We start from the raw sequence: 24,754 nt of genomic DNA, 5'->3' as shown, positions 1-24,754 counted from the left end.
CTGTAGAACGATGGACTTTAAGATGTTTGAAAATCGCCTTATGACCCTTCCCAGATTGATGGGCAACAACAATTGCTTCTCTAAGATCACTGCTGATGCCTTGCCTTTCCTCCTTGGCATTGTGTTAACACATACTACAGAAGGACCAACGCCAGTGCAGGAAGAGCTTAGCTGCATGTTAAACAGTTTAATGCATAGTTAAACCAATGAGATTTCTTCAGTCTCATTACACATTGAATTATTAATTACAGAGGGGCAACTCAGGCCTTCTTGCTGAGCCTTCATAAAGAATAGTGACGTCAACTCCTCACCATTGTCCCTTTTGCATGAACCCCAGTTAGTAGTATATATTACCTGGAAATGCTGCCTGTTTTTCACATATATGACCCTAGACAAGCCCTGAGATAAGGTGTGCCTTAGTGCACACAATCCTTGCTGAGTTGGCAAGTGAGTCCCCCATTCTATATACTTTTTTTTTTTTTTTTTTTTTTAGACAACCCCCCCCCCACAAAAAAAACCAACTATATATTAGTCAACCATAACAGGGACACAAAAATACCGATTTAAAACCAGTAAAATGTTTTAAAATGAAACTTTTTTAATGTTGGTCCATTTCACAAAGGATGGCACTTATTTAATTTTCCATGTCTTGCCTTTCTACAGTAAAACAAATTAGTTCAAACTTTAGTTTTTTTTTTTTATTATCTAGCACGTAAGATTTAAGTTGTGCCAGTACTTTTTCGTATTGCCTTCTACGTAGCTTTTTCTCCCCCATTTTCAAACCACTCATTAACACCAACTAAGAATCGAGCCCCTAATATCCACTGCCACCTCAGAATATCCTTCCGACATGGCCAGTTACTCTTAACAGTAATGAGTCCTTTTAGAATGCCAATAAGAACACCATACCATTTTTGTTGGCTTCAGTGGAAAGAACACACATTTAAAATGTCTCTAGATTTATTAAATATATTCCATCAGATGCAATTATTTTAAATATGAAAGACCCAGGTCTTGGTCACTTGCCAATACACAGAAGATTTCACACAACCGTTTTAATTATCAGGGCAGAACACTGGCTAAGAGATGTAATCCAATGCCTGCATAATTATTTTGCTTTAAAAGTACAATATATATACAGCTATAAATTAATTCTAAATAGATTTCTTTTTTTCTTACTATAATGTTTTCCTTTGTTCTAAAAGTCTTCTGATTTCAGTACAGTTTAAAGTAGTAAATCAGGCCTCTGTCCCGTGGCAAATCCAGACTTGTGATAAAGAGTATTTTTCCTGGCAAACTTTCATGACAATTGTGTTACATCCTATATACAGAAGGGTTATAATGAAGGTACCAGTGCATGGGCAGCAGAAGAAATTCTGTAAAGGAAAAAAAAATCAGCTTTTCAATCCGGTCCTAACATTGAACTAAGCCAAATAACGTCAGAGGTGTTGTGCGTTGACATTTCTAAACGTTTTTTTTTTTAATGTATATATATCCATTGTTTTAGCGGTCAATGAGCTGAAAGTCCATCCGGTGAAGAAGTAAAGGTGGTTTCCTTTAGCTCGTCCTCCTGGTTTGTTACGAACTGCCAAAAGATTTCAGCTACTTCAAAAATCTGCAAAACAGATTTTAACAGAAGATAGGTTTAGATTAATACAGTTTAATAGTTATCATCCAAAAGTTACATGTGGAAGCTCATAAACCATATGCAAATCTGTGTTTTTACCTGTGCTTTCTAAGCAAGGACTAGCCATGCATTGAGGCTTGAACTTCACTCAGTCGATTACAGCTTGGAGTGCCCATCCTCTGTGCTCTCTGGTACAGGTCAGAGTCCCCAAAGTAACGAGCTCGGTACAGCAATCCTTCTTCTGTTAAAAGAAAAAGCAAAATACTTTATAAAGTAAATTAGAACTGTATATAATGCAAACGGAGTACATGACTTAACAACCAAACAAGAACACAGTATAGGGGCAGGGAAGAAACGCAGAAGTACAGCTCTATATTTAAATAAACCGATCCGGTTGTGGATCAAATTTAGCCTTCATAAACATCACATGTCCTACATTTCACGACACAAGATGTGAAAATATTCCAAAATGATCAATGACTTCATTTGAGCGCCCCCCCCCCATCTCCAGTCCTTCAATAAAATCCCTCAAGGCTCAATTCTTCAGGGAAGACTATTGCCAAGTTAACTTCCATCATCCCACAAACCTCACATATGCCCTGGTCCAATGTTTGAATCTCCCACCATACCCTCTTCGGTCTTTACATATGTTTAGCTACGTTATTCATTTAATCAGTCTATACATTGAAATACAGTTGTGTGCCTGATTTCCACCCTCTTCTGTGTTGTAAGCTCATATGAGCAGGGCACTGCATTCCTCACTTTTTATTTCTGTAAGTCCCAATTGTTGTGTGGTACACAAAATTATGCCCCTTTGACAGATTGAAAGTACTGCATAACATAATGGTGCAATACAAGTCAATAAATAAAATAATGTACTCACTCTGTTGCTTTTCTTTCCAGCAGTTATTCCTAAGGTTTGCTATGAAGTCTTCTTCTACACTCCTCTCTACGCTTCTCAAATTTGACCCAGTGTACTCCTCATCAAAACTATCTGATACAAAGTAAGGGACCTTCAACTGCTCAGTTGCCCTCCTGTTTATGTGACCAACAGACCTGTAGATAAAAATACACAGATAATTTTAGAGGACTTTTTTATGTTACATGTGAGCATAAAAAATGCCCTTGTGTGAGGTTGTGTGTTTCAAGTGACTTAACCTGTAACTACAAACCTCAGTGTCACTATAATCACTGCTGAAACGAGACAGATATCATACAGGAATCAATTTGTTTTCGGGTAATTGGCTATGGAGTGTGTAGCAACCTTGACTTCCTTTGGTCCAATCTTGTGACAGACTGCACCCCAATATGTAAATTAATGACAGAAAGACATCTGTTGTGCATAATTGGCTGCATAACAACGAAACAAGTGGGGAGAAACATCCCTAGATATATATACCAGGGATAATCAAGGTGTATCCCTTATACTGGCACATGGCATACCATATAATCATGTAGCTAACTTGAAAATCAAATTATTAAGATTACTTAAGTGCAAGTTGCATTCATTTTAATACACATCCTACTCCTGTGTCCGACATAGATGACAAGTGTATTGTAGTGAAGAGTCACATTTCCAAATGCACAATTGTCCCTTTGTTTGGTGTTTACAGTGTGCTAGTAATGGCTGTAAAATAAAAGTAATCCCTATATGGCGTATATGTGGTATTGCATTTTAACAAACATTAAAATCACTGCTCCAAAATAAACAAAAAGTTAAATTAGGCATTCTGTATAAAGACAGAACTTACCCAGCAAAGTATTAAAGAGTAACAAACATCTGAAAAGGCTAAAACGTTGTTCTATTAAAAATGTAATCTAACCGGTTTTTTTTGTTTTTTAATACTTTTTGTGTCTGTTAAGGCACTGTAGATGAGGCAATATATCACTGAATGTTCAGATTTCACATTTTGTTTAAAGCAGTGCAACATAGTATAATTTTATCTAGCTCTTGCAACTTGTGTGACATCTGTACAAGAATAAGCAGCTAAAGATTTTGTAGAATTGTTTTGCAAAATGTATACAGTTCTCCAAGCTGACGGAAATTAATTCTAGTTCCATACTGTATATCAACAAAAATTTTATTTACAATAAGAGTACTTACGGTCGATGGCTCAGGCTGTAAGGTGGATTGGACACCATCATTTGACTGAGGGCAGAGACTATGATGAGGATTAGAATGGGCATCAGCTGAACAAACATTCCAAAGCTACCCTAAAGAGACAAGCAAAATACACATGGTTGACACAAAAAGAAAGTAATGATTTACTTCAAGGGTCTGACATGCTCACATCTCCAGAGATTGTGTGCCCACATATTCTTTTTTTGTTTCTAATGCCAATTTAATTTTTGATGCAGGGCGGCCGTTGAGTTAGCTAACCACTAAACTAAGCTAGTTCAAACTTGTCCATTCAAGTTGAGTTGGTGCAGTTCAATTGCACTGAACAGCTATTGGGTCAATCATTGAGTTGGTCAGCCAAATTGTCAAGTTGGCAGCCACAATGGATTTCTGGCCTAACTTGCTTTTAAGCCTGGCTTTGAAGACAGACTGACTTTTTAATGAGATGTTTCTTTCATAAGTTTGTTCATTGCCAGACCTACTTAAAATTGTAAACTAAATCTCAACAACAAAAAAAATTAAATATTTTACTGACCTCTGCTTGATGATCTCGCCTGTCTTGCCTCTGTGCAAAACGCATCCGTCCGTTACTGTATACATGAACATTACCTGCAAGTATTAAGGATCAAAATGAGTTAACTGGAAGCTGCCTTCCATATCACATAAATGGTCAGAATATCCAGCACCATAGTGTGTCACGGTAATGGTGATAAAAACTACATAAATATGCATAACATAATATAAAGGAATTTTACTTGAAAGGCTGGCGGAATACACAAGTGCCCTATAGTTTTGCATTTTGATTACATGTTTACATAGGTACTTACTAGAAGGGAATCCACCACCAAAGAACATGTTGAAGAGGTCTTCAGGAGAAATGTCTGCTTCAAACCCTCGGTGGAAATCGGAGTGCCCATGTCTTGAGGCACTAACCTTTTCTTCTCCGAACTGGTCATACTGCCTCCTTTTCTCTGCGTTGCTTAACACTGCATAGGCGTTCCCAATGGCTATATAGGAATTACAGACAAAGTTAGAAACTAAAAAACAAAAACAAAAAAGTCTACAATTATATAGCAACTAAACACACTATCATGCTTTAAGCAATAGAGGAAGAGAGCACCATTCTAGTGGCCGACTGACTGTACTGGCGTGAACAGACTCCTGTCCGCAGCATGCAACAAGCCAATGCCGGAGCGGACTGGGGGAAAGTATATAGCGTGCTTGGGGATGTATTCTGTGGGGTAACAGGGCAAAAGCATTCAGGAGCATTTTCTATACTTTGTAATTGTAAGGGGTGCACCTCAAAGTTTTAAAGGGACCATGTGACACCACATCTGTTTGTCCCATATGTTATTTTGGCCCCATTCTAGTTTTCATGTATTGCACCTCCATCCCTGTGTTGTACCACCTGTTTTACCAAAGGGCTATATTCACCAACATTCCCAAAAATGAAGGGCTCACAAGACCCTGTGTGTCTCTTGTGCTGGTCGGATTCCAACCCCCCCATGCTTGGCGCCTAACCAGGACCTAGCCACCAATTCATGAAACGGAGCGGCGGCTAGGAACTGTATGACTGTTGACAATGGGAACTACGACGCTACGCGCACCCATTGTCCCACCACGTCGCTTTTTTAGGTTAAACTACATTTGGGAACCCTGGTTTTATTACCAATCTTTAATACTGATGTTTACCCAGCCATGGCTATGGAACCTTGGCCTGGCTACTCCTCAAACTATACTTGGGGATGTTTCCGACGTTGGATGACGTCGCTTTTTCGAACACAATATGCTCTGACCCTGAGCTCTGCATTGGTGCCCCTGGATTGATGCCCCTCCCTCGGGGTCACCCCCAAATAATGACTCTTAGTTGGGTGGGCATTTCTGGCCACAGAACTGTATGGAGGCCCCCGGCTGTATGGTGGTTGACCAGATTATGTCTGTGCTGTTCACAATAAATCCAGTTCTGTTTGCATTCTACACTAAGTCTCAGGTAGTGCTTGGGTGAATATGAAGGGTAACTCCTTGAGCAACTGAGCTTTCAGGGGAAAGGAAGATCTCTGCGACGGAGCTACTCAGTCCGAGTACTGCTCTCTGTCACAGACCACACAGCTAGCATATGCCTTAAAGTGCATATGATGGGTAGACTATCCCTTTTAGCGCAATCCTACTGAATAGCGATTCTAAATAAATAAATGCAACTTTCTAGCACATGAGGTCTATTACAGGACACAGATTCATTCATAGATAGGTACTACTATTTTACATTTAACAGAACATATTATTGTTCCTAGCTTTAAAATCACTTAGAAAAGGTTTTAGCGATGCCAAATTCACCACCTATGAATGCATTTATCAGCTGCAGTAGACTTAGGTCTGGAATGTATTTTACGACTACATGATAAAACACAAATAAAAATGAGTTAGTGAGCACAAAGCAAGAAACAGTTAATCCTTTAAGCTCTCACTTGCAGCATTTTGGTCAACCTTGGACCCTCTGAACCTTTAGCCACAACACAGATTATAGTAAATCATACGTGGAACGAACAAAAGGAGCTTCAGTGCGCTGGACTGTAACCTGGTTTTGTAGTGTATGCTATCTGTAATGCATGTGCTAATACTGCATACATTACTGTACATCTCTACAGTGTCTTGTGATATGCAGTCTGTAATATATTCCAGGAGTCTCAAACTATGCAGACTATTATTCTCAGGAATCCCGAGACTTGGCAACCAACGAGAAGGCAGCACAATTTGCCATTTTCTACACTGTACAGTAAGCACTAAACATCATTTGTTTATAACCATATTAAAGATTAAAGTGGTCTGTGTTTTTAAATTATGCATCTGCTGCTATACAAATAAGATGCTATCGAGAAAAAGAAAAAGCTAAACCCTTCCCCACCCCAAGCCACCAATAATAAGTGGCTCTGTTTATTTAATCAAACATACTGTGTAGCAGTATACTGTGTAGCAGCCTGACCATACTGTATTAATCTGTTCTCTTAAAGGGAGTGCTCCTAATCTCAGTTTGTTACCTGTATAAAAGATACCTGTGAACAGAAGCAATCAATCAGATTCCAAACTCTCCACCATGGCCAAGACCAGAGCTGTCCAAGGATGTCAGTGACAAGATTGTAGACCTACACAAGGCTGGAATGGACTACAAGACCATCGCCAAGCAGCTCGGTGAGAAGGTGACAACAGTTGGTGCGATTATTCACAAATGGAAGAAACACAAAATAACTGTCAATTTCCCTCGGTCTGGGGCTCTATGCAAGATCTCACCTTGTGGCGTTTCAATGATAATGAGAACTGTGAGGAATCAGCCCAGAACAACACGTGAAGATCTTGTTAATGATCTCAAGGCAGCTGGGGCATAGTCACCAAGAAAACAATTGGCAGCAACCTATGCCGTGAAGGGCTGAAATCCTGCAGCGCCCGCAAGGACCCCCTGCTCAAGAAAGCACATGTACAGGCCTGTCTGAAGTTAGGCAATGAACATCTGAATGATTCAGAAGAGAACTGGGTGAAAGTGCTGTGGCCAGATGAGACCAAAATCGAGCTATTTGGCATCAACTCAACTCGCTGTGTTTGGAGGAGGAGGAATGCTGCCTATTACCCCAAGAACACCATCCCCACTGTCAAACATGGAGGTGGAAACATTATGCTTTGGAGGTGTTTTTCTGCTAAGGGGACAGGACAACTTCACCGCATCAAAGGGACGATGGATGGGGCCACTGTCAAATCTTAGGTGAAAACCTCCTTCCCTCAGCCAGGGCATCGAAAATGGGTATTCCAGCATGACAATAACCCAAAACACACGGCCAAGGAAACAAATGAGTGGCTCAAGAAGAAGCAAATTAGGGTCCTGGAGTGGCCTAGCCGGTCTCCAGACCTTAATACCATAGAAAATCGGTGGAGGGAGCTGAAGGTTCGAGTTTCCAAACATCAGCCGCAAATCCTTAATGCCTTAGAGAGGATCTGCAAAGATGAGTGGGACAAAATCCCTCCCGACATGTGTGCAAACATGGTGGCCAACTACAAGAAACGTCTGACAGGGTTTTGCCACTAAGTACTATGTCAGATTTTGCAAAGGGGTTAAATACTTATTTTACGGAGTAAAATGCAAATCAATTTGTAACTTACTTGAAATGCGTTATTCTGGATTTTTTTGTTATTCTCTCACTGTTACAATAAACCTACCATTAAAATTATACACTTATGTCTTTGTCAGTGGGCAAAGGTACAATGTCAGCAGGGGATCAAATAACATTTCCTTCACTGTATGCTTTGTTTTGTCGTTGATGAAATAAACAATTTTTGTTCTTTAAGAGTGTGTTTTGGTATTAAGTTATTTCAGGATCTGAGCTAGTTTATGGATTTAAAATATTCCCATAACCTACCAAGTACACCTAAAAGCCATCAGTCAAAACTGCAGGTTTGGCCCAGGAGGCACCAGGGCTGTCTATTTGCTAAAGAGGGAGTTTGCAGGAGATTTATTTATTTTTAATTTTCCTTATTGATTAACCGATGTATTATAAAAGGCCCTTCTTGCAAGTAAAATTTGTCCCCTCATAATGTACCTAATTTGTGAACAGACTCATTCATATAACTTGGGGAAAAACAAATTAATTAATTTGCATTTCCTAGATGCTGCATGGCTTTAAATGGATTTAAATCTAATGTAACTTGTAAGAGCGCAGTCCTCTGCTACTGCATCAGTATGTATTTTGCTCATATTTTTGTCGATTTTGTATTTCCCCTCCATTACAGTGGATAATATGCGGACACTTTAAATACAACGTATTCATGTTTTAGGCCAACAGGTATTAGTGGTTTAATTTATCACACATTAAATAATGTTTAATTATTAACATGGCTACAAAGACAATAAAAAAGTGGGGTTTAGCCTGTTAAAAAAGTACTTGAGCTTGAGTACTTAAGCATGCTTGGCAGATATGTACCTGGTACACTGCATTGTATTATAGGGTCTCTTATTACGTCAATACAAGCAAAAAATTAACTCAAACTTCCTGAGCCGTGTACACACTTTCTTAAAATCCGTATTAATTAGGTCAATGGGACATAGAAAAAAGTGCTTAGGGCAAAGATAATCAGTGTTATACAGCGCAGAATTGCTTCACCTTGTTTCCAGTCCTTATTATCTTTAAAATCCCTCAGTAAACAGACCTAATTCAGGCAAGGAGAACATTATGTACTTGCTACTGGTCACTAAAGTGTGTGTTTGCGGTAAAGACCTGGTATGTTCTGGATGTTTGTAGAATGGTTTAAATAGTGCATGACAGAAATAATGAGATTCAGAACACGAGTTGGGTATAAATAAGAATGTATACATACTATGCAAACAAATACATGAAAAGAAGAAACCTATTCAACGCAAGAAAAGAATATTCTTTTGTTTAGGGCTGAAACAACTAATCGAGAATGAAAATCGTTGTCAACGATTTTCATTATCGATTCATCGAATCGATTTTTATCGATTATAAAAAGAGGTTTTTTTCAGAGCAAATGCTCTGAAAAACTCCTCTCCTTATATAATCCGACCTCAAACAGAGATCAGATTATAATACTAGAATCCAGATCCCCCGCAACGCTGCAGGGGACCTGGATTCCCCTCACTGTCGGCCGGTTTCTCACTTCCGTCTCTCTCCCCCCTCCCACACACCCCTCTGACTCCTCCCCCCTTCCATACATCACTCTGCCTCTCTCCCGACTCCGTTACTGACAGGCACTTTCACTGCAGCTTCATAGAAGCCTCATGCTGAGGCTTCTATGAAGCTGCAGTAAAAGTTCCTGTCAGTAACGGAGCCGGGTAGAGAGGCAGAGCAGTGTATGGGAGGGGGGAGGAGTCAGAGGGGTGTATGGGAGCCACCTGCCACTCTGCCTGTCTACCCGGCTCCCTGGTGTCTTGTGAACCTCCGTTGCTGACAGGAGGCAGAGTGGAGTATGGGAGGGGGGAGGAGGCAGAGTGGAGTATGGGAGGGGGGAGGAGGCAGAGTGGTGTATGGGAGAGGGGAGGAGCCAGAGTGGTGTATGGGAGGGGGGAGGAGGCAGAGTGGAGCATGGGAGAGGGGAGGAACCAGAGTGGTGTATAGGAGGGGAGGAGCCAGAGTGGTGTATGGGAGGGGAGGAGCCAGAGTGGAGTATGGGAGGGGGAGGAGCCAGAGTTGAGTATGGGAGGGGGAGGACCAGAGTGGTGTATGGGTGAGTTATAGTGGTGTATGGGGGGTATTATGAATTTCAGGGCATATAGGGGGTATCAGGCATATCGATATTAGGCATATCAGGGGGGCATAAAACATATCTGGGGGTAAAAGGCATATCAGGGGGCTCAGTGGCATATAGGGGTATAAGGCATATCGATATTAGGCATATCAGGGGGACATAAAACATATCTGGGGGTAAAAGTTATATCAGGGGGCACAGTGGAATCTGGCATAAGGCATATATGGGGGCAGAGTGGCAAGCTGGGGGTCAGATGTGCATAACCGGGGGCAGTTTGGTAAATAAAAAAAATTTAAACAAGGCTTTCTTCTCATAGTTTTTATTAAATTTGAAAAATAGTTAACATATGAATTAATATTTACTAATAACTTTGTATTAAAACCTAGTTTGAGAAACACTGTGTTTGGGTTCTTGTAGCTTTTATTATTATGTCAGTAAAATAAGAAGGTGAATAGAGAGAGGCCATTGCAATAAAGAGATGAAAGTGTAAATTGTACGTTTTTTTATTACATTATTTTAAATTGGAAAAAAAAATGCATTTTTTTTATCCGATTAATCGATTCATCGAAAAAATAATCGGCCAACTAATCGATTATTAAAATAATCGTTAGTTGCAGCCCTACTTTTGTTTGTTTTGAAATTGAACACGCTATGACAAGGAATTTAACCCCTTGATGACAATTGCCGGTCCGGGCACGTCACGGAAATTCAAGTCGATATCGACAAATGACGTGCCACGACCTCGAGGCATTCAGCAACGTCATTATCGGCACAAAGGGGCCATCTCTGGCCCCTCCCCAGGGCGTCAACATCCGCCATACTTTGTATGTATGTAAAAGCGTTTAGGAGGCGATCAACGATCGCCTCCTAAGCTTAAATGGTGTCGCTGGAATGCCTCGATCAGGAGGCATCCAGCGACACCAAACACTTACCTGGGGATGGCAGCCGCAGCTGCCGGTGATCTTCGCCATCAGCAACATGGCGGCGGCCCGGGAAAAAAAAACAAAGACTAAAAAGTTTGCTAGACGGTCTCCTGACCCTCTAGAGAACTCTGGCTCCACTTGCAGGTTGAATATAGGTACTGCATTCAACCATGCAAGTCAATGGAGCTCAGCTTTCTAATCACAGTGTGATTAGAAAAAATAAATTAAAAATAAAATTAATAATAATTAGAAAAAAAAATAGTAAAAAAACAGTAAAATGTAAAAATAATTTCCCACTGATGTCACTATCAGGGGAACTTTCAAGTTGAAAAAAAATGTTAAAAAAATTTAAAAAAAGGCAAAAAAAAATATATATATAAAAAATATATTTTTGTGAGCAAGTCCTAAAATTAGCATATTAGCTTAAAACAATTCTCGCATGGAAAGAGTTAAAATACTGGCATATTAAAAGCCCATGGGGTGTCTACTTTTAAAAAATGTATGATTTGATGGGGTAAATTGAATGGGCCAGGTTCAACAACGTCCCAATTAAGACGGGGGGAAGGATGGCCACACATCTAATTTCCAATTAGAAAAATGCACACGTACCAAATGTGGCCTTTTAGTTCCCCCCAAAAATGACAAACCCATGCATGTGGGGTATCACTGTACTCAAGAGATGTTGCTGAACACATATTGGGGTGTCGTGTGACAGCGGCATATACCAGGAGCTGTAAATTCATACATAAAGTAGGTGTGTGTGGGAAAAATATACACACAAAAATACTACTGCAAACTTTGAAAAAATGCTGGTGGTAAAATGTGTGCATGCAAAGAGTTTAAATACCAGCATTTAAAATACCCTATGGTGTCTAGTTTTATAAAATATAAAAAATATATGGTTTTGTTGGGCACACTGAAATGACCCGGCTCAAAGATGTACCAAATAGGGCATGGGCAGTGGATCCCCAAATGCCAAAGTTCAACATTGAAAAATGTGCATGCCCCAAATGTGGCCCTTTTGCCCCCGAACAGCCAGGCAAAATCATTCATGTTGGGTATCACTGCGCTCAGGAGATGTTGCTGAACACATATTGGGGTGTTTTGTGATAGTGACATATACGAGAAATTTTTAATTCATACCTGAAGTAAAATGTGTGTGACAAAACAAATGCAAAAAAATGACTACCACAAAGTTTGACAAAGACTGGTGGTAGATATGGTGCATGGAAAGAGTTAAAATACTAGCATTTGAAATACCCTGGAGTGTCTAGTTTTCAAAAATATATGGCTTTATTGGGCACACTGAAATGGCCCAGCTCAAAGATGTACCAAATAGGGCATGGGCAGTGGATCCCCAAATGCCAAAGTTCAACATTGAAAAATGTGCATGCCCCAAATGTGGCACTTTTGCCCCCAAACAGCCAGGCAAAATCATTCATGTGAGGTATCGCTGTACTCAGGAGATGTTGCTAAACACATATTGGGGTGTTTTATGATAGTGACATATACCAGAACCTGTTTATTTATACCGGAAGTAAAATGTGTGTGAAAAACAAATGCAAAAAAATTACTACCATAAAGTTTGACAAAGGCTGATGGTAGAATAAGTGCTTGGAAAGGGTTAAAATACTAGCATTTGGAATACCCTGGGCTGTCTAGTTTTCAAAAATATATGATTTGATGGGGTAAATTGCATTGGCCGGGTTCAAAGATACACGAAATGGCACATGGGGGGAAGAATTACCAGATTTGGAAAAAATGGCTTTGAAATAGCAAAACGCTACCTGTACTTATTGCTCCATAACATGCAGAAAAAAGCAAAAAAACATAAAAACATTGGGTATTTCTAAACTCAGGACAAATAGTAGAATCTATTTAGCAGGTTTTTTTTATTACCTTTTATAGATGAGTAAAAGATTTTTCAACTAAAAGTTAGAAACAGTCATTTTTTTCTAAATTTTTCACCATATTTTATACTTTTTTTAATAGTAAATAATATGATACAATCAAAACAATGTCATCTAAAGAAAGCCCTTCTTGTCCTGAAAAAAACAATATCTAATGTGTGTGGGTTCAGTAAACGGGAAAGAAGAAAATTACCGCTAAACACGAGCAGCGCAGAAATGTTAAAACGCCCATTGTCACGAAGGGTACAAAAAGTAAAATCAGCCTTTGTCACGAAGGGGTTAAAAAAAACAGGCAGAGTTTGCTTAGAACAAACATATGTATACATACACACACACACATATATATATATATATATATATATATATATATATATATATATACATACACACACACACACAATGGTTTTCTTAGTTATGGGCACACTGAATGCCAGTTATGTTGGCAAGACAAGCATCAATGATAGACTTTGTACAGGTGTGTAGCATTTCCAGGAGTGTACAGAATTATATATTTATATGCAGCCGTCATCAATACATGAAATGGGACATATTGGCATTGTCCAAACCAACGCATAATTCTCATAGTAAGCAGAATACCTTACATGTCATCGGAAGAACAATTACAATTAGGCAATTAATTATTTTAAGGCACACATCTTCTAGTAGTTTTACATAACAGCTATTGTTTGAGTGCTAGTCATCACTTATAACGCATCAAGGTGTTTCTGGTTTTCTTAGAACCCAATGAGCCTTAAATTAAACGTTATAATATTCTGGCAGTCTCTTCATGTCTGTATCATATATTAATTTCACAAAAACCCTTTTGTTTAATGTTGGTAACTACAATGTATGTATCTTGTGACACAAGCATGACATCGCTGCCTGCTATGTAGGCCCTTTACACAAGCGCTTTAATTGATACCTCCTGATACTCAACTGAAGTCTTATCGCTCGATCCAGTTGGTTATTAATTGTCAAGCTATGGATTATTTTATCTCCTGTATGTCTAGAATGCAGCACCAGGCAGGAAAGGTTAACCAGTCCATTGGAATATAAATGTGCTAGGGAAAGTGCATCCACAAAGCAGAGAAAATCGTTATTATTAACTAATAATGTGTAATTCTGCAGTATACTTTACTGAAGTACAAATCGTATTTATATCATATCTCACACAAGACGTTCAACTCAGTGGCAAACTTTTGACAGGTTACATATGCACATGCCAGAAGATTTGCAAGCAACATTTTTAATTTGTTATAGGTGAATAGGCAGCAAACAGGCAGCATAGCTTCACAGACTGGATCCAATATCTTTTTTTACCTACATCTAAGCAATGCATCCTCTGATGAAGACATATGTCTTTTAAAAGCATGCGGACATTAATTTTGTTATTATAATCAGTAAACTGAAGTGCATTATTAGCAGAGCCTGCATTACAGGTTCTGGAAATCTGTTTATAATAGCTGTCTGTGTGCAGAGTTTATTATGTGTATTTGTCATAATTATGATGCTCTGTGTGTTTGTCATACTTTAGTTATCGGGAGGAGTGCTTCAAAATTATAGCAATTGAAGCCCCCTTCAGACTACTCACCAGTTACAAGGCTATTTAGACCAAAAGCACATATCCCAGTCCTGTACGGTTGTGTAGGCAACAAATGTGTGCATGTGGCCACCAATAGACACACATTCTTAAATGAAATTACCGTGGCACTTTAGGAATTATAGGCTGCTGTCTAATCCCAGAACCATACAAAATGATACATATGTACAGCGCTGTGGAATATGATGGCGCTATATAAACCAATAAATAACATAATTAAGGTTTGGTGCATGTGAACAGATGCCCGGGTGTTTTTATCTGTTCTAATAGCAATATACTTTAAACTAGAAGTACTATTTGGGGGCATGGAGGTAAAAAAATAAGTCACAAAACCAAAATGTGCTGATGTAATGAGACAAGTCACTGAATAAAGCACCATTTTGAAATATAGACATTTAAAGACAATTGTGTAATGTAAAGCAATCCATGACAAGCTCACTACATTCTATACAGTATGGCCTAACTTTATAAGCTCTTACCTTTAAAAGCCTCCGTAGCTCCAGGGGCACGGTTCTTATCTGGGTGAAATTTCAGTGCTAGCTTTCGGTAAGATTTCTTCAGATCCTCTTCTGTAGCATCTCTGGTCACGCCCAAAATTTCATAGTAGTCTTTACATTGTTTTATTCTGGGGAGAAAAAAAAGCGAATGCATAAATATTAGGGGGATCTATTAAAAGACACAGTTCAAACATTTTATATCATAAAACTGAAAATAGCTGAATATTATCGGTCTTTGTGTTGAAACATTTTCCTTTACAGGAAACGGCTGATTAAGTGGCTGGTTGAATTTCTTAGTTATTGAATGACCGATTTAAGAGGTCTGTTAATGTGTTATCGGACATATGAAATGGCAAGGAGTCGATAACATGCAACAGTGGAACCTTGTTAAACCATGTATACAGAAGCAGTTGTTCAGACAGATTTCATTACGCTTAATATTTGCGTGTGGAACAGCACCATCATGTGGCAACGTTACATTACATGCGCAATAGCATAAAGTGTTCAGAGTGACATACCCAGATACATATCAAAATTACAAAAATGTACGTTATATATCTAAAATTCTGGTATGCTGTGCAAGAACTATGGAATTGATGCATTAAATAAATCTGCTGAGTCTTTGTGTGATTTGAAGTGTCATTGGAAAGTTACATGGCAGCAACATGAGGAAGCACATCAAACTCCAACATGGTGTATCCACAACGCACTCCATCATGCTTTCCTATTGAACACTCGTGGTTTTGCCACAGGGATCTAGAAAGCAGGACTTTGATGACTAGGGTGTAGGGGAGGTTGGCATCTGTGCCTATAACTCACTTTTTTACTGCCTCTAGCTGGTCTGGCGTATAGTTCTTGCCAGTATCACCCCCAGCCTCCCCGTTGGCAGAAGTAGAGTCACTTGCATTCTTCCGTCGACGAGGACTTGAAGGTTCTGTGCTGTCGGACTGGGTGCTGTTAGGGTGGCTGTTTTTTGTGAGGGATTCTAGGAGCTCTACCAAAGGAATGAACAATATTTGTGTTAATGTGTACTCTTTGATTTAAATAAATCACAGTATTAAAGGCACATTTATCAATATATGCAAAGACACAGCTGAAAATACACCTATGGTGTGTTACATTTGGAAAACAGAGAAATTATATTTTGCCATTCACAAAGATCACGTAGACTGGAACTTATGTTCTTGGTGGCAAGTGTGAGTTATCCTTTAATCACAATTGTTTTTTAAAAAAAAACTAGCATAAGAAAAAATGCATTTTCCAATGCTCTAGTTTTTTTCATAATGTAATGTTTTCAGGCAGCTGCACATTAGTAATTTGTGCGTTTGTAGCTGTATTTTCTTAGCCCAGTCAGCTAAACACCCTGCCTCCTTATAAACAGAATGGTTGAATATTAATCACCAAGCTAGAGATTGGGACCAATTAATGTATATGGAGGGAAAATAACTTCATTAGCACACCTCCCCAGGGTTAGCCCCCACATTAAGAATTTTAACAAAAAATCAAGTGAAATTTAAAATTTTTTTATTTTTTTTTTAATTGTATTGTCCATAAATATTTTGTGATCTAAATGCTTCTTTTCATGGGTAACATATTTCTTTGTAACGTTTCCAGGATTTCTCCAACTTCCCATGATTTAACATATTCTTTATGCTTTAATCTTTCCACATACACACACACAAATGTCATTATAAATGGTTACACCATATACTGGAGAGAAAAAAAAGAAATCATAATTTTAACAATATCATAGATAGGTCAGAAACTCCCACTAAGATGAGATATTTGTAATGGCTTCTTGGGATTTTGCAGTACAGGGTTATGCAGCCGTCCATAGAAGTTCCTTGAATTATTTATGCTTAAAAGCACATAGCAATTAAACTCAGGGATTCTGCAACACCCAGGACTATACTTGGAACACATTCTACCTTAAACAGCCTCCTTTTACCCCACTGCTGCCAAGAATAATGTGCGGTGTTCTGGGACAAGCTACTTTTCAGAGAAAAACGAGTGAATGTCACAACCGAGACTATCCCAACTGAATCTGTTGGTAAAAACAATTACAATAAACCAGTGAATGTTATTCAGGAGTATTCACCACATTATCTCTCCCTTATTAATAAACTTGAAGGCCAAGAAGTTCAGGACAAGGAAGTTGATTAAATAATTCTGGTCCTGGCACATATCTCATCTTTCATAAGGGGGTTTATTAACTAAAGCAGGGCTTGACAAATGTGATGTGAATCTAGGCGCCGGCTAAAAAGCTAGGAGCCAGGATTTTTTTTTAAACGAACTGTTTGTCAGGAGTGATCTGATCATCATCATCATCATCATCATCATCATCATCAGCCCACTTACTAAACTCACCGCATTTGACCAGGAAGCACCCTGGACTTTCAGGTCAGTGCTGTTTTTGGTTTGGTTTTTTTTTTTTTGATAATTTTTTTTTTGGAGCACAGCATTGACTGATATTTAGTCCCCACAAGCTTGTTAACAAATGTTAACCCCTGCAATGCCACAAATGTGTCATACACAATTGTGGCATTGAAGGGGTTAACGCTGCACTGTCTCTCTCATGCAGCGATCAGGGAGCAGGGGGGTGTTGTGTCAGGTCCCCACACTCATGTGGACACCGAAGAACCCTCTCCCCCTGTCTCTGGCAGCTGGGACACAGACGGTAGACCGGCGTCTGGTGGGAGGAGTCTTTGATCACTCCTGTAGGAGTGATCAAAGGGCTTGTGGGGGCTGGTTTTTGCTGTTGCTGATCTGCCTGGGCTTCCAGGTAGACCAGAACCCCGTACAAAACGGGTATTAACTCCTAAAAAGCCGCAGTCACACCAACTTGTGTAGTGCATACATGGACTTGCTACCTGGTAGAGATGGTATGGCCAATTTCAGTATGAGAGGGGTTAATTTGATTGTACAGGCATGTGGTGCCAAAAAGGTCTTGTAAGATAAATTTGTCCTTTGAAGCACGGACTCCAACCAGAGCCTTCTACAAGGTGTGAAATCCTACAGTGGAGTGACCACTAGCAGTCAGGAAAACCATCTCATATCCAGGTCATATCCAACACATATCAATAATACCTAATATATTCATTACCATACCTCCTTGTGTGCATACCTAGAACGGGGAAAGCGCACCCTACAAAAAGAGTACAAACATGGCGGCACAACATAAACGGTTTGGAAGGAATTGTGAAGTCTATGATGTTCAGTCATAAGTAGCAAGTGTGACATATCTATGGACTTCACAATTTACAAGAAATTCATAAACGCATGAATTATTACTGTGGGGAGCACAGGAGGGACGATAAAATGAAAATAAGTTATTTGGACTGATATGTTTCCACCACACAAGGGGTACACCTTCCCTCCGCTTATACCACCTCTGGGCCGGCTTGGAAACTCGAGATGAACTGGGAAAGAGTATAAAGTTAATGAGAAAAGATTGGTCAGTGTGCTTACTAGGGGCCAAGATCTAATTTTGAGTAAGTCGCCATCTTTCCTTGCCGGAGCCCTACGGACAGAAAAACTGTTACTTTACCATTCAAGTGAGTAGTTAGGTTTTCTGTAATTTTCTCCTTTTTATTTTATCTGTTGGTGTAAATAATCTGTTTATCATCTTTTTTGTATGCACTGTGATTTTTTGTTCATAATAAATATTCCTTTATTAAGTTCTGCCTTTGTCTGGTAAAGACTCACGTTACCTGATTAGACCATTTTATTAGTAATTTTAAATCACGTAATTATTGTGTTAAAAACGGAAATTTTTACTTACCGTAAATTCCTTTTTCCTTAATACAGTGGCAGTATGAGTGGGTAATGTCCTTTACTTAGGGACAAGTAGAATCTAAAGAGATGAAATGGTTAAATGCCCCGGAGGCCCTCCTCCTTACCCATAAAACCAGAGCTGACTGTAGGAAAATCAGTAACAAGACACACACAGAAAATGCTTGCCAAAAAATAAATTTATTCCACCACAACTGGGGAGGGAAACCTGTACTGCCACTGTATTAAGGAAAAAGGAATTTACGGTAAGTAAAAATTTCCGTTTTTCCTGGCATACAGTGGCAGTACGAGTGGGATGTAGCAAGATCCCAGGAAATTGGGAGGGAAAAGCACATTAGGAGACCACCGCCTGGAGCACCTTACGCGTAAAATCCGCCGCAGAGGAGGAGAAGACATCTAGCCGATAATGTTGAATGAAGGTGGAGAACGAGAACCAGGTAGCAGCCTTACAAATGTCTTCAGGTGAAGCCGCAGCCTTTTCTGCCCAGGAGGCAGCCATGACCCTTGAGGAATGGGCCCTGATGGGCCATTGCAGAGTGAGGTCATTGGACTGGTAGGCCAGACGGATGGTGTCCACAATCCATCTGGAAATGGAAGATTTTGAAGCCGCTCTCCCGGCTGAACGCCCGAAAAAATGTACAAACAGATGGTCCGAAGTACGGATGGAGGAAGTACGTGCAATATAAATCTCCAAAGCCCTTTTGACGTCTATAAGTGCCATGCAGATTCCTCTGGAGAGGAAGGACACGGAAAAAAGGATGGAAGAACTAAGGGCTGATTGACACTCGACTTGGAGATGACCTTAGGGAGAAATGAGGGTTTGACATGTAGAACAACTTTATCCCTATGAAAAAGGGTGAAATCCGGAGAGGAGGACAGAGCTTGGATTTCTCCTACTCTCCTGGCTGAGGTGATAGCCACCAGAAAAACCGTCTTTAGCGAGAGAAGTTTCATGGACACATTTTCCAAAGGTTCGAAGGGCGCTGAACATAGAGCCTGTAGCACAATGGTAAGATCCCATAATGGAAAATGAGACCTCCGAGGAGGACGTCGGATAGTGGCAGCTTTAAAGAAACGCATAATTAGCAGGTGAGAGGCCAGATCAGAAAGAAAAAAATGAATCTGCCCTTTAAGGGTGGAGACACTAAGGCCCAAAGCCAGACCCTCCTGTAAAAACTGGATGATTGAGTTGATGGACGGAGGAAAAATTGAAAGATTCCTGGCGGAGCACCACAGGAGGAACTTGGTCCACACCCGGAAATAAATTCTGGACGTCGAACTTCTCACTGATGTTAACAGAAAATCAGAGGTATACTTGTCAAGACCCTGGTTATGCAAAATCAGCCTTGCAACAGCCAGGCTGTCAGTCTGAACACTTGAAGGAGTTCCGGGCGAAGGTCGGTGTTCTCCAATAATTGAGCTGAAATCGGCAGTTCCCAATAGGTCAAGGTCAACTGTTTGAGGAGGACAAACCAACTCCTGTTGGGCCAGTAAGGAAGAATGGCCAAGACCCTGGCCTTGTCGTAGCGAATTTTCTGCAGGATGCGAGGAATCAAAGCCACCGGAGGGAAGATGTAGGCCAACCGGAAATTCCACACCATGGAAATACCGTCCAGAAAACGAGGCGAGTCCCACCTGTTGAAGGACGCAAACACCGGAACCTTGCGGTTTCGTCGAGTCGCCATCAAATCCACTTCCGGGAGACCGAAACATGTCACCAAGGTGCAGAAGGTTCGTGAGGTCAAAGACCATTCTGTCTGAGACAACCTTGCCCTGCTTAGATCGTCCGCGATTAGATTGTAGTGGCCTCTGATATGAGTCGCCAAAATATCTTCCAAATAATGTTGGGACCACTCCATAATTACCGCACAAAGGATCTGAAGACTCCGTATCCGCGTCCCACCTTGTTTGTTGACATAGGCGACGGCCGCGGCGTCGTCCGATTGCATCTTTACCGCCTGCCCCTCTATAGGGCCGGAAGACCAGGAGGGCCTGAAGAACTGCCTTCAGCTCCCGGTAATTTGACGAGCGGACAGCATCTACCGGAGCCCAATTTCCCCTTCGAAAAAGGGAACCCATATGGGCTCCCCATCCCAGACCGGAAGCATCCGTGGTAATGACTATCCAACTCCTGGGTTGGAAAGAGAGACCTCTGGAGAGATGGGTCGACTGTTTCCACCAATTTAGTTGAGATAGGACCTGCCCAGCGATTGTGAAGGAAGTGTCCAGGTCCTCTTCTTGCTTGAACCAATTTGAGAGAATCTGCCACTGTAAGGGACGAAGCTGAGACCTTGCCCAAGGTACCGCCGGGATGGAAGCCGTGAGCAGACCCAGGACGCTCATCTCTTTTCTGACAGAGCAAGTTGGACACCTTTGAAGAGCAGCAACCTCTTGTTTTATCTTTATTAGCTTGGGGTGCGGAAGAAAAATGCAAAGGGACATCGAGTCCACCAAAAACCCCAGGAATAGAATCCTGGTGGAAGGAATAAGGTAAGATTTTTTCTTGTTTATCAACCAGCTGTGTTTTTCCAAAAAACTCACTGTTGGGGATAGGTCTAACAACAACTTTGGCCGGGATCCCGCCATGATCAGCCAGTCGACTAGATAAGGGATGATGGCGATATTCTGTTCCCTGAGGTGAGCCGTCAAAGGACAAAGAATCTTTGTAAAAACTCTTGGAGCTGATGACAGACCGAATGGAAGGGCCTTGAATTGAAAATGATGCACTCTCTGGTTGATCCGCAGAGCAAATCTGAGAATCTTCCTGGATGCCTCGGCTATAGGAACATGAAGATATGCGTCTTTTAGGTCTAGGGTGACCATAAAATCTCCTTTTTTTAGAACCTGTGTGACCGAGGTGATGCTTTCCATACGAAAACGTTGATAGGGGGTACAGCAATTGACGTTCTTTAGGTCCAGAACCGGACGAAGGGAACCGTCTGGCTTGGGAACCAGAAATAACCGGGAATAGACTCCTTGGAATTTCTGGAGAACAGGGACCCTTTCTATAAATCCCTTTTCCAACAGTGTCATGCTTTCTGAATAAAGTGCCAAATTCTTTGTTACCGAGGGATAAGATGAAATCAGGAACTGGCGGAGCGGAGGACAAATGAATTTTATCCTGTAACCCTCTGAAATAATCTGTCGAATCTACGGATTTTGCGTGCTCTGTTCCCAGGAGAGTCTGAAGTGCTGCAGGCGCCCTCCTACTTTGTCAGAATTTCCTCTTGTCCTGTTTTTTCGTCGGTCTTGGAATTTCTTATCTCCAAAGGAGCCACGAAAATTCTGAGATCTAGAGGATTGGTGAAAAGGCCTCGGGTTTCTATATGGATATCTACGATTCCACCTTGGTCTTCTATCCTGTGGCAAGGCTCTTTTAGTGTCTGAAATCTGCTTGATCAGATCCTCCAAAGGAGCCCCCAAACAATTTATTCTTTTCCAAAGGTAAGTCACAAAGCGCGGCTTTGGAAGCGGAATCAGCCGTCCAGGACCGTAACCAAAGGGCCCTGCGTGACACAGATGACAACGCCATGTTCTTAGCTGAGAGCTTCAAAGATTCATGAGCCGAATCCACAAAAAAAAACTGTTAGAAAGTTTCAAGTTCTTTAAAAGTCCGGCATGTCTGCTGCTGGTGAGGCGGAGAGCAGAGAGAGGTCTTCCCTCCGTAACGGTTCGCGTTACGGAGGAGGTATGTTGGTCTTCCTTTATGCACAAGGAAGTGGGAGCATGCGCGGTTTGGTGGAACGCATTTCCAGGTGTCCGATTCGGTTCCACCAAACCGCGCATGCTCCAACTTCCTTGTGCATAAAGGAAGACCAACAGACCTCTCTCTGCTCACCACCCGGGGAGCAATCGGAGGCTTAACAAACCCCCAGGCAGCAACCCGTGCGCCTCACCAGCAGCAGACATGCCGGACTCCCTGTCCGGACCGAAGATTCCACTGTCCGGCCCTGAAAGGGACAAGAAAAAAACTGATTTTCCTACGGTCAGCTCTGGTTTTATGGGTGAGGAGAAGGGGCTCCGGGGCATTTAACCATTTCATCTCTTTAGATTCTACTTGTCCCTAAGAAAAGGACATTACCCACTCGTACTGCCACTGCATGCCAGGAAAATATTCTGTGGGTTTTTAGTCTGATTCGCTTGGGGTACCAAGGCACCCCACTTCTAAATTGTCTTGGTGGTGGCAGCGTTATTTTGATATTTGTTATATCATTATAGTTAATTACGGGTGGTATTAAGGGTGGATATTTGTATTTTTATTACTATATCCGGTCTAGGGCAGACAGATAGTGAATTTTAACCCTTTTACCACCAGAACCAAGTCACGCGCATGCTTGGAGTAGAGTGCGTTCGTGACAGCCGCGATCTCATGGAGCGTTCAGGCAGCAGGGGGATGTTGTATCAACACACAACCCCCTTCCCTGAAGCTGTCTGTGGCAGCTGAAAACACAATTGCTGGTTTGCCGGCAATCGTGTTTTCAGCCTACAGAATCACTCCATAGGAGGCTCGGGGGTGGCTGTGCTGGTCTGCCTAGACACCACGATTGTGGCGACGTGGGGGCATTTTTTGGGGATGTAACAGGCTGACAAACACCTAGGCGCCAGGACAAATTTCCCAGTCATCATGGCGCCTGGGATTTGTCGAGCCCTTATATAAGGCATATGTGGGGAGGGCAGTGTGGAATGTCTAGGGGTATGTGGCATATGTGGGAAGCCTGGGCTCAAGTGTGCATAACTGGGGGGGACAGGTTGGAAAATAAATTTTTTCAAAGTTTTTTTTATTCTGCTGTTTGTTTTTAACATCCTGTTTGTTAAATTATTTTAAATAAATGAAAAATTTACATGAAATTTTTTTTATCCGTTTAATCGAAAAAAATATCGGCCAACTAATCAATTTTGAAAATAGTTAGTTGCAGCCCTAGTTGCTTCGTTTATGTCTAATATTGTACTAATGCATTTAGCAACTTTAATGAACAATGAATTAATTTTTCTCCAGTTTAATGTGTTTATCAATACATTGCAATGTAATATCTATCAATTATAAACTAACAGAAAATTGTATTAATCAGCTTATTAAATGGATTGTTTTGACAAATTTATCAATTCTTTATTAAATGGATCATTGATATATATTTTCCAAATATTTAATGTATTTATCAATACTTTATTTAAAAAAAAAAATTCTATTTACAGAAATTACAAATATTTTATTTAAAGGGAACATATGATGGTGGGGCATCGCTTTAGAAAGAAGAGGGGGATCAGAAAAAAAAAAAAAGTATTGAAGGGGAAAAAAAACAGGCTCCTTCATTTTTTGGGCTGGGTTTTAGAGTCAAAACAAATTTTGTAAAACCCCAGTTTATTAAATAAAGGCAGAGCTACCAGGAGGGAGAGTTGTAAGTTTCAGCTTCATTATACATGGTGAAGGGCCAAGCTCTGTGAGCTTCGGTTATGTTAATTGTTCAGTTAGGCATGGATAATGAATAGTTAAATCAGTTTTCTATAATCTCCTCAAGCTTTGCTTGATGCATTTTGCAAGAGAATCTTTTCAGTGCTGACCCTTCATAAGAAATGTGAAGTGAAACCAGAACTCTCATCCAAACTCTGCTTTTAATGAATATGCCACTTTACAACAGGTCACTGGTTCTTGACTTCTCTAAGTTCTGGCAAGAGACCACGACACAATTCACAAGACAAAATAGGTACGTTTTAGTTAAGTAACTTAAATGGGAGCAGTGGCGTCGCTACAGGGGGGCAAGGGGGGGCAATTGCCCCCCCTAGGTTAATCCTTGCCCCCCCTGTTGCCCCCCTGCCGAAATTGGAATAAAGTCGCAATGCGACTTTAAATCCCGTCTTTTTTTTTTTTTTTTTTTTTTTATGTGGAGGAGAGAGAGGGTGCGGCCCGCGTAAGATCGGCAGCCAGGGCAACCGATCTTACTTGGGCCGCACCTCGAGCCCTGCTACTTACCTGTGGGAGGGTCTTCTGTACTGCATAGAGGAAGCGGAAGCTAGCAGAGAAGGCAGAGGGAGGCCGCGCCCC

The 24,754-nt window shown here is 40.8% G+C and overlaps 1 protein-coding gene across 2 annotated transcripts in view; it reads right to left on the bottom strand.

Annotated features, from left to right (window-relative positions):
* Positions 1 to 1,746: 1,746 nt before the first annotated feature.
* Positions 1,747 to 24,754, bottom strand: part of LOC149281361 (dnaJ homolog subfamily B member 12-like) — a 47,671-nt gene continuing 24,663 nt past the window's right edge. Inside the window, exons 2-8 of one of the 2 annotated variants that reach the window (XM_089499373.1) lie at positions 15,742 to 15,916; positions 14,905 to 15,050; positions 4,502 to 4,753; positions 4,282 to 4,355; positions 3,732 to 3,841; positions 2,511 to 2,683; positions 1,747 to 1,868 (exon numbers count right to left, since the gene is read on the bottom strand). In XM_089499373.1, the coding sequence (XP_089355499.1) occupies positions 1,747 to 1,868; positions 2,511 to 2,683; positions 3,732 to 3,841; positions 4,282 to 4,355; positions 4,502 to 4,753; positions 14,905 to 15,050; positions 15,742 to 15,916 (1,052 nt within the window). The remainder of the gene's footprint in view (positions 1,869 to 2,510; positions 2,684 to 3,731; positions 3,842 to 4,281; positions 4,356 to 4,501; positions 4,754 to 14,904; positions 15,051 to 15,741; positions 15,917 to 24,754) is intronic. The other variant, XM_089499374.1, reaches the window with a different exon arrangement.

Source organism: Sceloporus occidentalis, unplaced genomic scaffold (genome assembly GCF_023333645.1).
Source record: "Sceloporus occidentalis isolate IW3139 unplaced genomic scaffold, rSceOcc1.0.p SCAF_134, whole genome shotgun sequence".
Lineage (NCBI taxonomy): Eukaryota > Metazoa > Chordata > Lepidosauria > Squamata > Phrynosomatidae > Sceloporus > Sceloporus occidentalis.
This window is presented reverse-complemented; position numbering and strand designations above follow the sequence as displayed.